General features: G+C 31.9%; 1 protein-coding gene across 2 annotated transcripts in view; it reads right to left on the reverse strand.

Moving 5' to 3' along the window:
* The window catches only part of LOC141550619 (solute carrier family 12 member 2), a 105693-nt gene that overhangs the window by 47448 nt on the left and 41529 nt on the right, over positions 1–16716 (reverse strand). For both annotated transcript variants that reach the window (XM_074281447.1, XM_074281446.1), the window contains exons 5-9: positions 6777–6916; positions 5039–5149; positions 2245–2353; positions 409–536; positions 242–326 (exon numbers count right to left, since the gene is read on the reverse strand). In XM_074281447.1, coding sequence (XP_074137548.1) covers positions 242–326; positions 409–536; positions 2245–2353; positions 5039–5149; positions 6777–6916 — 573 coding nt within the window. The remainder of the gene's footprint in view (positions 1–241; positions 327–408; positions 537–2244; positions 2354–5038; positions 5150–6776; positions 6917–16716) is intronic.

The following is a 16716-nucleotide window of genomic DNA, read 5'->3' on the forward strand; positions in this document are numbered from 1 at the left end:
CCTCCCCAAAAACCTCAAAGTTAAAAATGTGTATGTTGTTTCCCCAAGTGGATACAAATTAAACAAAGTCTATTTCAATTCTGCCTTGATATCCCAGTTTTTAGCACAGTATCTTGCACTCTACCTGGAGCTTAAATTGCTTGTTGATTCATAGATATGCATGTCATGAATATCATCTACACTGTAATACATAAGAAGTTTCTAATTTAAATTTATTAATTTAAAAATAAAGGGTTTTTACCTACAGATACTGCAATTCCTATGTAAACCAGAGTAGTAATTAAAATGGCTAACAACGTTCCTTTGGGTATAGCTGATTGAGGATCCTGAAAGAAACCAGATTAAAATTATTAACAATAAAGGGGGAAAGTATTTTTCATGTAAATGATAGCCTAATTTGTGACTTACCGCAAGATCACCTGAGATATTTGCCCCTGCTAGAATACCAGTTGCAGCAGGGAAAAAGATAGCAAATACAGAAAAGAAACTCTCTTCATCTCGAAAATCTGGACCAAAATTTTCTGTAAATATTTCACCTGTCAATGGACAGAAACTTTTCAGTTTGTATTGAAGAAGAATCTCAGAATCACATTTAATTCATGATATACATAGGCTAAAAATTTAGCATATATTGTTTATGCCAGTATACCACGTGGTTCCTTAATGACAAAATCAGATCATTATAATAAAATAAATATAATTAGAATATTTCCTATAACTGAGGGAAAGATACAAAGAGGGGAGGGAGGAATAGAAGAGTTTAGAATCAAAATGATGGACAGATCCCCATTTTACATTGCCTCATTTCTAAGAACCATATGCACATTTTTGCTAGCATTTATCAATGAGTCAAATATATAATAACAAAAACATACAACGTAGTTTGTTCTATATACATGAAAAAATCTTTACTATGGGTTCAGGTAGAAAAAAAGATGTGTATTTTACAAAAAGATAGATCTCAAGACCTAATGAGTATGATAATCACCTAAAATCAGGCTTGCTCTATGTCCTTTGGATCATACAACTTTAAATCTCTATGGAGCTTTTCCTTCTCCTGTCTTTTCTTGCTCCATTCTAAACATATCCTTATGTTTTATTTTTATAAATATTATGACCTCAAATCTAGGAGCCAGAATAATCTTGACAGCAATGTTTTAGCGGGAAGGGAGTCAGCACAACTAAACACTGTTCAAATAAAAAGTGAAACTACATATAATAATGCACTGTTACAAATAGTAGGGGTAATCGGCTCTTTCCAAAAAACAAGTGAAGAAGGCAGTTTTCTTTATAACCCTATAGCTTGCAAAGAAAATTACAAATAGTTTCTGAAGAGAATGCTGTCCCAATTTTGTGCTTATCAGGCTTGGAGGTGACTATAATCAGGATTACTATGAAAAAGTCAAGAAATGGCTTGAATTAAAGGAACAAGTTCATCTGCAATCTTCATGATTCATATGGTAAGAGCTGGAAAAAACTCATAGTCCTCTGAATTCAAATCTCTAGCAAAGTATTACACAGTTTTACAATTTGAAGCAATATTTGAACCAGATTTTCCTGACTCTCAGTCCACATTACTTTCACAATGCTCTTATCTCATTGGCTTCACTTATGGGGTTAAATGGTCTTATTTTTTATTTCACAGTTTTTTGTACATAATTGTATAATGTAAGAAATAGTAAGAATTTAGCCATATCTTTATAATCAAATAATTGCAGGAAAAGCTGCAATTAGAAATTTTAGTTTTTTTGGGGGGAGGGAGAATAGAACAAAATAAGAAATCTAACAGTACCATCAAAGAATAAATTAGATGAAAACTGAAATTAGATAAAGAAGCTTCTGTTTTATTTAAAAGTTAGAAAAAGATGTTTTACTTGCCTTCACAGTTTGAAATATGTAGAAATATAAGCCAAAAAATTAAAAACAAATCATATTATAACCAATTCAATAAGGAAGTGAAAATTCCATGAATCTTTCTCCTTTCAAAAGTAAGGCAGGTAGGAAATGAAATTCTGAAAAATTCTTACATCTATCTTAAATTCTGTCACTTTTTGATGAAAAAAAAAAAAAAAGAATTCTAAAAACAAATATAACTAAATTCTATTGTACTACATAGAAATCCAAAATGAATTAAACATAAAACAAAACTACCTACCTCTTTGATACATTATCAAAATTCTTTAAAATGTACTAATAATTTTATCTTATACTAAAATTGATACTTTTTTTTTTTTTTTAACTTACTTTGATAACTAAAAAAACCTTTAGGCTTCTTGCTTTCCAATGGGATAAATGTTCCGATGACAAAATCAACGATAGCTAGTAGTAATATCACCAAAAGAACAATCTGCGCCTGCAATTTTAAATATTGTCATTAAAACAGAATAAATTATCATTTTTGTGTACATAGTTAATAATTTCAAAGCACCCAAAATTTGCTAAAAATTAATTTTTGCCTAAGCAATAGTTATGAAATATAACTAGGTAGAACAAAAATCACACAAAATTATTCAGTAGATTTTTAGAAGGAAATGTGCTTCTATTCTCCATGTTTAATATCTTACCAGTAGCAATATGAAAATAAATAAGCTAATCCAGGACAAAGCCCATTTGGTAAAAAACTTTCTTATGTAGCTTCCCTCTTACAGGAAGTATATACACTTCCTACAAGTAAAAAAAGTGTTGCAAATTCCAAATAATTCTGATACAGACTTCTCTATTACCCACTGTTGATAAACACTTGCCATACATTCCCTCCATCTTCTATGTATAATGATGCTGGCAAGATAGGATTATGGGCATAAATGGTACACTATTTACAATGGAATAAGATAGAAGCATGTGAACAGTTGAAAAGGTACTGGTGTTTAAAAAAAAAAAAGGCTAAAGTAAAAGGAAAAGGTAGGGAAAGGAAGTAAATAGGCAAGCTTGATGAGAAGACGCCAATATAAATTAATATGAAATTTTTCAAAGAGAAATTTATTTAAGATCTCTTCCTCTTTCTTAGTCATTTCCAAATTATTTTGGCAATCAAGGGGGACAGAAAGCATTTATTGCTTCTAGTAAAGTGTGAAAAGAATCAATGTTTATTGTTGAACTAGGAAATGAATGGTTTGGCAATGGCTTTGTGGATACTAAGAAACTTATTTCATATACCCTCTTTCAATTTCATTAGGTATTTATAAGTATGTAAAATAAAATTAGTCCTGTCCTTCACTTAGTTTCTTCAAGCTGATTTTTGACCTTACCACAATTTCCCTATTAATTTCATCATTTCCCCTAGTTGGGAATAGTAAGGTCTTTGATTTTAAAAATTTTAGAAATGGTAGAAAATAAGTTTAGCTTGATTTTCTAGCCTAGATAGTAGAGTGATTAATCAGCTTTTCTCATCTGTTATTTAAAATAACAATATATACATTCATAAGAAATGTCACATCCACTGTCCCTGATTTTAATATTATTATCCAAAACATGGGGGGGTGAATATGATTATTATGTTCAATTGGAACATATACTAATAACTTATGGAGGACACAATATTATTGGTGAAACTATTATCATGTGAAATTAAGAAATAGATTCTACAAAATATAATTTAGATTGGGAATGGGGGAAGAGAAAAAGATTTAAAGAAAAGAATACCTAGGAAAGTAGATTGAACTGGTTAGTTTTGATGGATACAAGAATTTAATGGGAAGCTTAATCAAAAGGATGAGTATTTGCAGCAATCAATCAGTAATCCTGCTTCCCCCCACCAAAAAAAAAAAAATCACAACATTTTGGCAATGCTTTCAAAACAAAAGCAAAAGGCACTACAGATTCTGAAAAGAGGTACACTAAGATACTAAAATAAGAAGTGAAGCAAGTATGTTTCACCAAAAAGAACATTAAAAGCCAGATAATAAAAGATGAGAGATCTTTAAAGGCCAGTGCTAAATAATCTGAGACCCAAAGGAGGAATCTTTGTAGGCCAAATAGTAAAAAAGACAAATTCTTATTATTCAGATGACCAATTTGGACTTCATGATAGTTTCAAAGAAGTAGCTATAAGAGAATTGAAAATGAAAATGGAATGGATATTTAGGGGTCCAGATGAAAAATGTTTTCTACAGGACAGGAGGTAAAGATCCAGAACTGGATTGTAGAAAAGTCAAGAAAATGATAAGCTTTGCCACATATAAACTATCTCAAGCTAAGAGCGTCAATAAACATTTAGCTCAGAAAGAATGAGAACTGACTGACTTTAGCTGAGAACTACAACAAAAAAAAATAGGTGGTAAGAGGAATGAGAATTAAAGATCTTAATTGCTTCTACGTTTGTATATAAGACTGAAGTTTTCATTGTATTTTGTAAAGTTAAGTCTATGTATGATATGTTTAGTAGTTGATTACAGTACTAGAGATAATCTTCTGGTTTAGACATGAGGTTTCAGGTTTAGAGAATAAAAGAATCCCTTTACCAATGAAGAACAACACTTTTGCAATTTATAATCTTAGGAAATTGCCTGCAGAAGCTGAGAGGTTGGCCTCACAGACAGCATTATATTAGATAGGACTGAAATTCAAATTCTCCTGCATCTGAGGGAAATTCCTGCCTTTTGTTAGATTCTATTCTTATTAAAGAGGCAGCTAAAAGACAAAGGAGAATAAAGAGACTTAGTCTACCCCATAGGAGAAATGGACAAGGGAAACTCAGAATTAGAGAAGAGATGTGACAGAGGTTAGTGATGGTGAGAGGAATGGAGACATATCAGCAGGGAGTGATATCAAGTATAAGAGTAATGCTGCAAAAGCACTCAAATGTCCTGAGGCACTTTTCACCCACTGTATTCTTGCCAAATAAAAAAACAACCATATATAACAATTTGCCTATCTACATATGTATGTAGACATACCTATACATACACTATACATATATGTAAAGCACATCAATGGAACCCATTAAAAGAAATTAAAAAAAAAAAACAGATTCATTTCCATTACAACTTGTATCAATATTTTGCATATGTGTTGTTTGTTTTCACATATAATTGCTTACTTTTGCTTCCCATTCCATTCCAGCTACTGAGATACCCAAAAGTAATACCACTGTAATGGCTCCAATAATTCTGATATCATTGATTTCATCCACCATGAGTATAGAATGCTCCTATAAAAAGATCATATGTAATAGTAACATTCATTTAATATTAATATGAAAGATTGGCTAGAATGGAGATTAACTTATTTAAAACTCAATGCAAAAAAGCATATTATGAACTTAACACAAAAGATAATAATAAAATATTATTAATGAAACAATTTTATAATGTATTAACCTAGCATAATATCTCTCTATTTTTAACAAACCTCTAAATTTTTCTATGATTTAAATGATTTTTTTTTTTTCTTTTCTTTTTTCCCTGAGGCTGGGGTTAAGTGACTTGCCCAGGGTCACACAGCTAGGAAGTGTTAAGTGTCTGAGACCAGATTTGAACTTGGGTCCTCCTGAATTCAAGGCTGGTGCCCTATCCACTACACCACCTATCACTGGATAACAAAGTCTCTTGTTCTTGTGTGTGTGTGTGTGTGTGTGTGTGTGTGTGTGTGTGTGTGTGTGTGTGCATGCGCACGTATTTCGAATTTTTTGGATTTGAAAAATAAATTCTTGCTATGTATTCACTTATTACTTCTCACTTTCACATAAGCTGAATGGTGAATTGTAACAGTGAATAATTTTCAAAGATTTAAGAACTCTGATCAATTCAATGAAAAACTATGAATCAAGAAGATCAATGAGAAAGAATATTTTACTTAACTCTTGACATAGAAGTGATAAAATAAACATACAAAATGAGACAGTTTTAGACATGGCCATGCTTTGCATAACTATGCATATGTTACAAGAATTTGTTTCGTTTCCCTGAGAATAGGAGGGCATATGGATGGAGATAAAATAAATGCTTGTTCTTTAAAAAATAATTAATTTAAAAAGTTGAATGTTGAAAACGTGGTTATTATAACTTTCTAGTTGGACAACTAGTTTTCTAGTTGGAATAGGAATTCGCTATAAATAATAACTGAAAAATAAGTATATTCGTAAATAGATGAATGGCCAGCATATGGAAACAATAATATACTTGGATGAATAATATTTTCAGCCTTTGTGAAACTAAAATGTTCTATTTTTTCAAAATGAGAAGTGAGATGACTTGTCAAATTTTAAAAATTAGTATTAAAATCTAAAAGCAATGTTATGCTAGCATTTAAAATAATTAGATATTCTTTAGAATATTATAAACACCAGTATTTATATTTGCTATTACAAAATAATAAAAACTTTAAATATAACAAGGCAATAAAATAAATTAGGAGTATAGTTACAATAGGCAACTGGAAAAGCTGTTCAACTTTATCATTATCATAGCTAACATTTATGTAGTACTTTAAGATTTATAAAGCTCTTTACATTTTTCTCCTTCGATCTCTACAACCTAGTGAGGTAGGTACTATTCCTATTCCTATTCTATTGGTAAAGAAACTGAGGCAGAAAGATTTCAAATTACTTTTTCAGGATGACAAAGCTACTAAGTGTCTAAGGCAGGATTCCAGATCTTACTGACTCCAGTGGAATTCATGTATTATATTACCTAGTTGCCTTCTGCTTGGGAATTCAGATTTTAAATTCCAAAAATTTTAGATTGTAGACAGCGGGTCAACTATTCTATTTAAACTATGATTTGATATAAATAAGAATGAAATCATTACCAAAGAAAACAACTTGAAAACCAAATTACCTTAAGCAACTCTACAACTGTTTCTGCAAATCCAACTACATACATAGCTACTGCCACAGCATTAGCAAAAGCAAAGATTAGTCCTATTGCACCACCAAATTCTGGTCCCAAACTTCGAGATATTAAATAGTATGCTCCCCCTAAAGAGAGAAAAAATAAGTTAGAATGAATGAAAGTAAGTTTATATTTACATAGCATTTCATAGTTTGCTAAAATTTTACATTACAATGAATACACATTGTGCAAATTAGCTGCAATTTTAATAAGTGGTTGTGGAATTAAATGCTTCTTGAAATATCTTTTGATTTTCACCACTCTATATAGTAGGAATTATAAGTGCTATTATAATCCCCGTCTTAAATACAGGGCTCGGAAGTAATGATCATACAACACAGATTTGAAGTCTTTATCTTTGGGGAAACATTTATTCAGAGAAAGAAAACATGTAATTTATTTGATAACAAATTTAAGTAATCAACAATTTTCACAGCCAAGAATTTATCAGAATGTATCCCTCCATTCAATATAAAACTATCCTGCTGAAATTAATTTCCTACTTCCTCTTTTACTATACTTAGTATAAAGAAAAAGAAGCCAATTAAGATTATAAGCTTAATGAAGGGATATATTATAAATAATCTTAAATAAGAGTAAATATAACTTATTCTCCAATAAATAATTAATTTTAGAATCTTATTTTGATAAAGAGTGCATAAGATGTTTGTTATTCAGCTTTCTGAATGCTATTATGTCTTCTGTGCAATTTTAAATTATAGAAATATTTTTAGGTAATTTGACAACCAAATATTAACAAAAGAAATATTAACACAAACAAATCCCATTTCCTTTTCTGAAAAACACTATTTGGAGCACCTGTAAAATGGCTTCTGATGGTGGTGATGGTTGTGGGGGTTTTTTGCCCATTCATTATTAGTTTCTATTTTTCTTTCTTTTTCCCCCCCTGAGGCTGGGGTTAAGTGACTTGCCCAGGGTCACACAGCTAGGAAATGTTAAGTATCTGAGACCAGATTTGAACTTGGGTCCTCCTGAATTCAAGATTGGTGCTCTATCCACTGCGCCACCTAGCTGCCCCTTATTTTTATTTCTTAAGGAAAATCATCACTTGACTAAGTTTGTCCTAACACTTGGCAATAATCAGCAGTTTACAACTCCTTAAAGCTTATCATGATATAAAGCTTTTCTATGCAAAATAGTGAAGTGCCATTTTAAAGAGGGAAAATTAAGCAGCCTTTAACGGCCACATGCACTCTAAGTCAAGGAAATTACTGGCTAATTATCTTCAGTATTATAAAAATTATTCAAATGTTTTACCTGTTATATTTTTTCAATAATCCAACATAATTATTATGATTTCATCATCAAAATTTAAGATATTCAGCAAATAAAAATATCAAGAATTGTGAAGCAAAAGCAAAACAATACAATACTAAAGAAAAAAACGCTCGGTGCTATATCACAGCCCAGGTCCATATACTGTTCTCTCTACCCACTTTAAGATGCATGGAGAGTTTTATTTAAAATACTTAAGACTCCAATGAAACTCTCAAGGTAATCAAGAGGCATAGAGAGGAATAGGTGTGATGGGATACCCTGTTTACAAAGTTAGACTTACTGCTCAAAGAAAAACCCTGATAATTACAGATGTATTGGAGAGAGAAATCAACAGACTTGACATCAGGTTATGCAAAAGATAAAACAGATTGTCAATTTGGTAACTTAACAGGGTTTTTTCCCATGTTAATTTTTAGACACTTATTTGCAACATGAAAATACTGGCATGAGCAAGGGGATTATTACTGTGTTCCAATTCAGTTTATTTACCATTCTTATGTTTTTGTTACAACTTTGACTCGAGTTTTTAATAAAACTTTGTAGAATGATTTTTATTACCTCTAAATAGTGATTATAATATAAGAGGGACAGGGCAGGGGGAGAAAAACATAGTAATATTTAAATTAAATAGGAAAAATTTGATTTAATGTTTTTCTTAGGGTTTTAAATATTAATGATACCAAAATATATGCAATGCACAATAATACCTAACTTTATAGCACTCTGAACTTACAGAGCATTTTATTTACATTATCTCATTTGGTCTTTTTAATAATAACTCGGTGAGTTAAGTGCTGTAGGCATAATCCTCATTTTACAGATGGAAAAACTGTGCTTTAGAGGTGATTTACCCAGGGGACATACATGTGTAATTCAAACTCTGTCTCTTGTGATTCCAAACCCAATCCTCTTTCCCAAGATGTCCCACTGCCTTTTCTAATAACGAGCCTTGAACTTGGCACTAGAAAATCGAGCATGGCACTGCTGTGCAGCTGGGTAACCCTGAAAGTTATTTAGCCCTCTAAATCTCAGCTTTTTTTAGTTATCCTATGTGGGTGACAAACCAGGCTGGTCAGGCAACTTGGTTTATCTTTTGGCTTTGCCTCTTCCCACACTTAGGACTTTAGGCACATCACTTTCTCTTTCTAGGGTTTCAATTTTCTATTTTTGTTTATAAGGATATTCCTTATCCTTATCTGTTATTACAAAAGTTATTCTATAATATTTGAAATAGATAATATAAGCTAGAAAATCATTTTTTTTTTTCTAAACTAAAATTTTAAAGTAGTATTCAAGAAAACTGGAGGGAGGGTAGGAAAAAAGAGAGATAAGTTATTCCTTACTATTCCTGAATAAGACAATCCATTTCTAGACCCTGGGCATTTTCACTGCCCGTTTTTCATACTTGGAATACTTTCCCTCTTCATTATTGCTTTATGGCTTTTCTGATTCCCTTCAGGTTCTAAGTAAAATCCATTTTCTACAAGAAACTTTTCTTGATCCTCCCTCTCCCTTAATGTTGGTGCTTTGCCTCTATTGATTATTTCCATTTTATCATGTACATATTTTTCTGTACATAATTGTTTCATGTTGTTTATACCATTACATTGATTGTGAGCTCCTTTGGAACAGTGACTATCTTCTGCCTTTCTTTCTATCTCTGATAATTAGTCAAGTTTCTAGTATGTAAGAAGCACTTAATAATGAGTAAATAAAGTTAATTCATCAAAATATATAACTAGGGCAGACATTTCTTAGAAAATGCCACTTAGCTAGCTCTTTTCAGTATCAGTAGGATTTCAATACATAGATATATTTACAAAAAGACAACAGGGAGGGAAGCGAAAAGGGACAAATACAAAGGCTAGCTGAAACCAAAATAGAGTTTCTGAATTAAACTCTGCAGGCAATGGTAAGAAAAAAGGAATCAGTTGCTTCATAGAGATTAATCTGTCATTGGCAGAGGCAGGGGGCAATTAGTTTAAACCCTATTAAAATAATCCTGATAGTAACAATAAGAGCTAGATAGATGGTGCTTTCAGTTTTGCAGAGAGCTTTTCAAATATCTTTTTGGATCCTTATAACAACCCTGGGAGATAAATAACTATTACAGAAGAGAAAATTGAGACAAAGACTTTTTGCTAAATAACTTGCCCAAGGGTATCCAGCTAGTAAGCAGATAAGGTTGGACTTGACCATAGATATTTCTGACTATAGGCCCAGCACTCTACCTACCGTGCCACCTGGCTGCCATGTACAATTGCATAATATTCTGCACAAGTAGTGAAAATCTCACCTTGAATGGTGTCAGTAAGAATAAGAAGGAGAAATTCAGATGAGAGTGATATCACAGATTTGTTAAACATCTCAAAGACTCAAGATGCAAATCAAAAATAAAAGATCTGAATTCTAGTATCATTAGAAGGATAATATAGGACTTAAAATTTGAGTTATTAGAAGAATAATGGAGCATTGACAGAAATTGCTGATATTTATACATTTTGTTGTTTATAATACATTTTAAAATAACTGATCATACATCATATATGAGCTACTATAATAAAATGCACGTGCATTAAGAACTGAGCTATTCAGATTAGAATTATATTCCTTAAAAAAATTATATTCTTTTCTAGTCATCTACCTGTTATTAGATATATATTTCTGTAAAATAAGGTACTTAAATGTTTTGAAATAATGTAATAATAATAATAAGGTATTAATACAATTATTTTGTGAAACCTAGCTGTTATTTTATTAATTAAAAATTTTTTTTTACTCTTATTAATTTTTCAAACTAGATCAGAAACATTCGAAAGAAGAGGATTTTAGTGCAGTTTTCTTAAGAGGCAAATAACTTAGAGAATTTTTTATGTAATTAATGGAAAAGCTGATTTTATTCAAGTTTATTATTAATGTGGAAATAATGTTTGTTAAGCATGTCCTATAATACAAACATGTTTTATTTTAAATAACTTATTTGATATGCACTATTTTGAACTTGATTGCTTGTGTCATCCCAAGTCTATTGCTCTAATTGATGGTAACTTGGTGAATGATTTCTTTTTTTAATGACTTCATTTATGTATTATAGGTCATCTTCTTGCAAAAAAAAACAAAAAAATGTTCTATAACCTATGTTTTTGTGTGAGGATGAAAATCTTTATCTCTGCTCCTCCTAAAGGGTGGGGTGGGAATATTGGATAACTGAATTGGATCAGAATTAATTTAAAACAAATATTATTTAAATTTGGAGTTCTAAAATACTTAATGCTGAATTGGTAAATATAATAAACTTTTAAAAGGTTTGGGTAAAAATTTTGAATGAACAACAAGATCAAATGAATATATTTGTAATTAGGAAGGCTTTGAAAATTCTGCCCTCTGAGGTATTTAAAATGTTTAGTTCTTATTTGGCTATCTTACATATATTAACGTAATGCTTGTGAACAGTGTGAACAAGATAGAAAAAGAATGGGGTACTTGTAATCTAAATTCTAATTAAATTTCAAGTAAATTCTGGCTTCCTACTTTTAGTGTTCTCTTTTTTAGTTGTTACTGATTAAATTAGAACTTCAAGGTTTGAACTGGTTTTCACAACACAAACTTGTTATTGGAATAGTAAATTTTGAGAGTTTGTGCCAACTTGTATTGAGATCTCTTTTGTTAGGGATTCTAGGAGGAACAAATGAGAAATCTCTACAAGTAATTGGAACCAGAATAGAAAATTCAATCTAATCTGTGTCCTTAAGGACAAGATACTTTCCAGACTGCTGCAAGGAAAGATATGCTAAGAACCAGATGACTGCATGGGATGTATGAGATCCAGGATGAATTGAATTGACTGAATGGATATTGGAAAAGATTACTAAGTTGCAGGGAGACTTAATGTCTGTTATTATTGATATCTATTATTGCACCCCCTCTTTTGCTTTTATTTTCTATATCTAGATAATAAGTAAGTTCTTTTGAATAACTTGATGATGTTTTTCTCCCTTCAAATTAGTCCCTAATTTCTTACTATGGCTTGTATTGTGTTCTGTTAATTGTTCTGATCCTTCTGATCACTTTGTAATTGGGGCTATCTCAGGGAGTATCAAACACTACTGTTTTACTCAATGTGTTCCTTATGGTCATCAATGTACCCAGCAGTCACCTTTGAACAACAAGGGGGGAATGTTGAGGACTATTAAGGGATTCCTCGAACTTGTTTTTTTGAGTTGTCATATATTCCAGAAATACTGGACCCAGAACATGTGTCCTGAATGTGTCAATGATGAAATCCTACCCTGTCTTCCTCCTATCATTCCCATTGATATAATTTGTTATTTGTACCCCAAACCAGAATCTTTGTGTGTTCTTGGGAGTAAAGACAGATGCCAGTCAGTCTGTGCCAGGCTGGGAAATTTGCTTGTGCAGTTGGGTCCCTGTAGATATGCATACCATCCTCCCTTCATATTTCTAGAAGATCTAAGAGAACAATGTGGCTTTTGGTATCACCTAGCTTCTTCTTTTCAAAATGGATTTCGTCCTTTTCCCACCTTTAGTGCACTTTTCTCCTCATGCCATGACCCTTTAGATCGAGTTTTATTTCCTCTTCCTCCCTTAGTTCGCTGTCATAAATATGCAAACTTTCATATGAACTGTGACCTCTCTGGATTCCATATGCATGCTCATTTTTCTTATAATAAACCTAGTTTTCACATAAGTTTCATGAAGTTGTGATTGATTGTTCCAATGAGGAAAGCAATTGAAAAAATTTAGGTAAGAATTTGAAAAGGCTGAAAACTTGTAAATGGAGAAAAGAAGTTCATCCTGGATAAGTAGAAGTTAGATTGAGGAGATTGCTTAAGTATCCTTGACAACTAAACAAATCCTTTAAAATTAAGACAACTTTTGGGGGCAGCTAATTGGCGCAGTGGATAGAGCACCAGCCTTGAATTCAGGAGGACCCGAGTACAAATCTGGTCTCAGACACATAACACTTCCTAGCTATGTGACCCTGGGCAAGTCACTTAACCCCAGCTTCAGGAAAAAAAAAAGAAAAAAAAAAAACAAACTTTGATATTCCTTGATCAGGAATCTGGTTTAGAGTTCTTCCATCATTTCTGAAATACTATCAACTTTTGAAATCAAAATGAATATAATGATATTTTAAAACCATGCAATTACTCCAAGTCATGACAGCACGATACTTTATCTCTTGACTACTCATTGTTACAGGCTGTCTCCCCCAAACATGAAAGTCTTTCTTTTTCTTCATCTCTCTTTCCTAAACACTCTGGCTTCCTTCAAATCTTAATTACAAAAAGACTTCCTAATCTCAGTGCCTTCCCCCTGGAAAATCTTCAATATATGCTGTATAGATTTAATTTGTATATGGTTGTTTGCATGTTGTCTCACCTCCACCCCATTAGACAGAGTTGCATGTGAGGTCTTTTTAAAAGAGACATTAATTGAATTGCATTTGTTCAGGTGAAAGGTGATGAGGGCTGACTTATGAAGTGGGTAGGTATGTGAGAAAAAAGGGGGATTTATGCTAGAGATATTGTAGAAGAAAAAAAAAAGACAACATCTGGAAACTGATTGGATAAGTGGTGTACGCAAGGGGAGTTAATAAAGAAGTTCAAAAGAGGACAGAGTTTAGAAAGAAAGATGAGGGGTTTTTTTGGACTACACAATGAGTCTAGTAAGCTAGATTCTAGGGATTAAAACCAAAATCAAACAATTGCTGTCCTCAAGGAGCTTATAATCTCTTGGGGAAAGGGGAACAACATATAAAATTAATACAAAATACATACTTAGTTTCATGAGAACAACTAAGACAATGGAAATATTTCAAGGAATCACATGAGTATTAAAAATTCAAAATGAAATATGATTTAAAATGCTTTGCTTAAACACAGAATTTGGAGAAAAAACCCCACATAATAGATAGAAGAAATCATATCAAATGATACTATAACCTTCCCATCACAAATGGGAACAACACAACAAAGTCCTAGTCAATTTTATTTAGCAAAATAAATGATTTATATGACATACTATTGAAAAGACTTTCATTTTTGTTATGCAAATTGATACTTAACAGATTCTCTGTTAATCACTTCTACTGAATTTTTACATAGCCAGACACTTTTGAAAAATGTATTGAGTCCTTTGAATTAAAAATAAAAACAAACAGTCCAAAAGAAAAACTCTACTGGGGAAACACTTCCTTTAATAGTTTTTTTCTGTCTACATTGCCCATTATAATATAAAATGATACTATAATTTCTTTGTAACACTGAATATGAAGATTCTATGTCTACATCAGATCAAAGGGACAAGATAGCCAAATAAACAGATGCCGCTCTAGATCTGTCATTTCCTTTATATTATTCAGTGGTATCCCACCAGGAATCAAAGAAAACTGGTGGTGATAATTACTTCTTTTCTACCACTGTTATTTCTAGAGGGTTTATAAACAAATTTAACCAAATCCTAATTTAAGCATTTCCAGTGTTCTTTTCTTCTTCAGTGAAGATTTCCTAAACTTGCTCTACAATCTCTTTTCCTCTCAATTTCCTAATGACAAAATGAGTGTAAAATCCAAATGAACATGATTTAAACACTTAAAATGTCCTTCATCTTTCACCTACCCAAAGTCTATCCAACTAGTTAGGACTGCTCCCAACCCCCACTCCTCCAACCCCCACCACAAAGAAGGAATACTGACAATTCATTCAATAAACCTTATTAAGTGGCAACTGTGAGGCAGGCACAAAGACCAAAAACAAAAAACAAAAAACAAAAAAAAAAAACAAAAAAAAACCAGTCCTGGCTTTCATATTCCATTGGGTACTGGGGGAGGAGAAGATATGATTGTTGCATAAATAGTTAAAATCAAAATAATAACTGACCATTTATTAGGTCTCTGAAACCAAAGGAATTAGGTCTATCCTGTGTTTACTCTTATCAACACAATTAAGGAATGATACATTCAAAAGTGGCTTAAGTATGCTCATTATAGCTTGATATAATTGTAAAAGATTCATCATCTTTTATTTACTGCAATTTGAAACCTCATGAACCCTATTCCTTTAACCCTACCTCCAGATGCTTAACCCAAGATCTCTTAGCATCTGTCTGCAAAAATCTGGATATGGCTAATTATTAGGACTGATAAGTGTTTGTCCTTGCCCTTGGCCTTGCAGAATCAGAACAGATATTAGGATTCAAGAGGCAATGAGGTGGTAAGAGGATTTGCATGCTCAATTACCTTTGCTTACCAAAATGATTTATAGATTATCGATAAATTCCATAACTGGATCAACTCAGTGTGAGAGTCTATATCCTGTAATTCCAGATTTGACTGCTAACCAGCTTTCAAGTCTAGTTCACATCCTGCTTTATATGAAAAGGCTGAGTTAACCACCTTATAGCTGAACAAGAATCTTTTCTACATCTTAAACAGTGGTTTATTCAGTTTTTGAGTAATTGGAAAACTGTTGTTCAGTCATTTCAAGTTGTGTCGGACTCTTCATGACCCCATCTGGCATTTTTTTTGGCAAAGATAATGGAGTAGTTTACCATTTCTTTCTACCGGAGGAACAGAGGCAAACACTATCTAACAATATATGTCTGAGGCCAGATCTGAACTATCCACTTATCCCCTGGGCCAACTAGCTGCTTGGAAAATGTATTTACCAAAATTTATCAGCACAACTCAACTGGCTCTTAACATGCTGCCTTAGTATATTTCCATAGCTCAATATCTTTCTGTTTTCAAGTAGGTAGTGTTCACAATGAAAGTTGGGACTCTCCCTTGTATTTCTTTATAGTCTTATAAATGCTCAAAAATCACTGATCTAGCAATAAAATAATTAGGCTAATAAAGTTCTGGTGAGTCTGAAATTGTTTGTTAATTATTTTATGTGTTACCTTTAATTTATTATTATTCAGTTACTTTAGTAGTGTTGACTCTTTTGGGGTTTTCCTGATAGAGACACAGGAGTAATTTGTCATTTCCTTCTGCTCATTTTACAGATGAGGAAATGAAGGTAAACAGGGTTAAATGACATGCCCAAGGTCATACAGCTAGTATGTATCTGAGGCCAGATTGACTCTAGGCCCAGCACCTTACCTACCTACTGTGTCACTTAAGTAACATTTCTAAATATTAAAATGTGATCTTATAGCTCTTTAAAAAATCTTAATATTTTCTCCGATTCAAGTCTATTGTGATTGATTATATAAATCCAATTAGTTGGAATCTAAAAGGCAAAAGTGGAGTAAACTATAAATACAATAATGGGTTTATAGTGCTTTTGTCTTGTGGGAAGAGCTAAATTTATATGCATTATTCAAAATGAAAAAAAAAACATATTCTATAATATAAACATTAAAACAGAAAAAAGTTCATCAAATTTTAAGGAACACTACCAAAATTTAAGTTTAATAGCAGAAGTCTTCTGACATACCCTGCCTCCAACATAAAACAATCATTTTAGAGAAGCAATATATTAGAAAATATCCAGTAGCTATTTCCTTTTAAAATATGTAATAGCAATTTAAAAATTTAAGATTATAAAATGATTAGAATATA

The sequence above is a fragment of the Sminthopsis crassicaudata genome, chromosome 1, assembly GCF_048593235.1.
Source record: "Sminthopsis crassicaudata isolate SCR6 chromosome 1, ASM4859323v1, whole genome shotgun sequence".
NCBI lineage: Eukaryota > Metazoa > Chordata > Mammalia > Dasyuromorphia > Dasyuridae > Sminthopsis > Sminthopsis crassicaudata.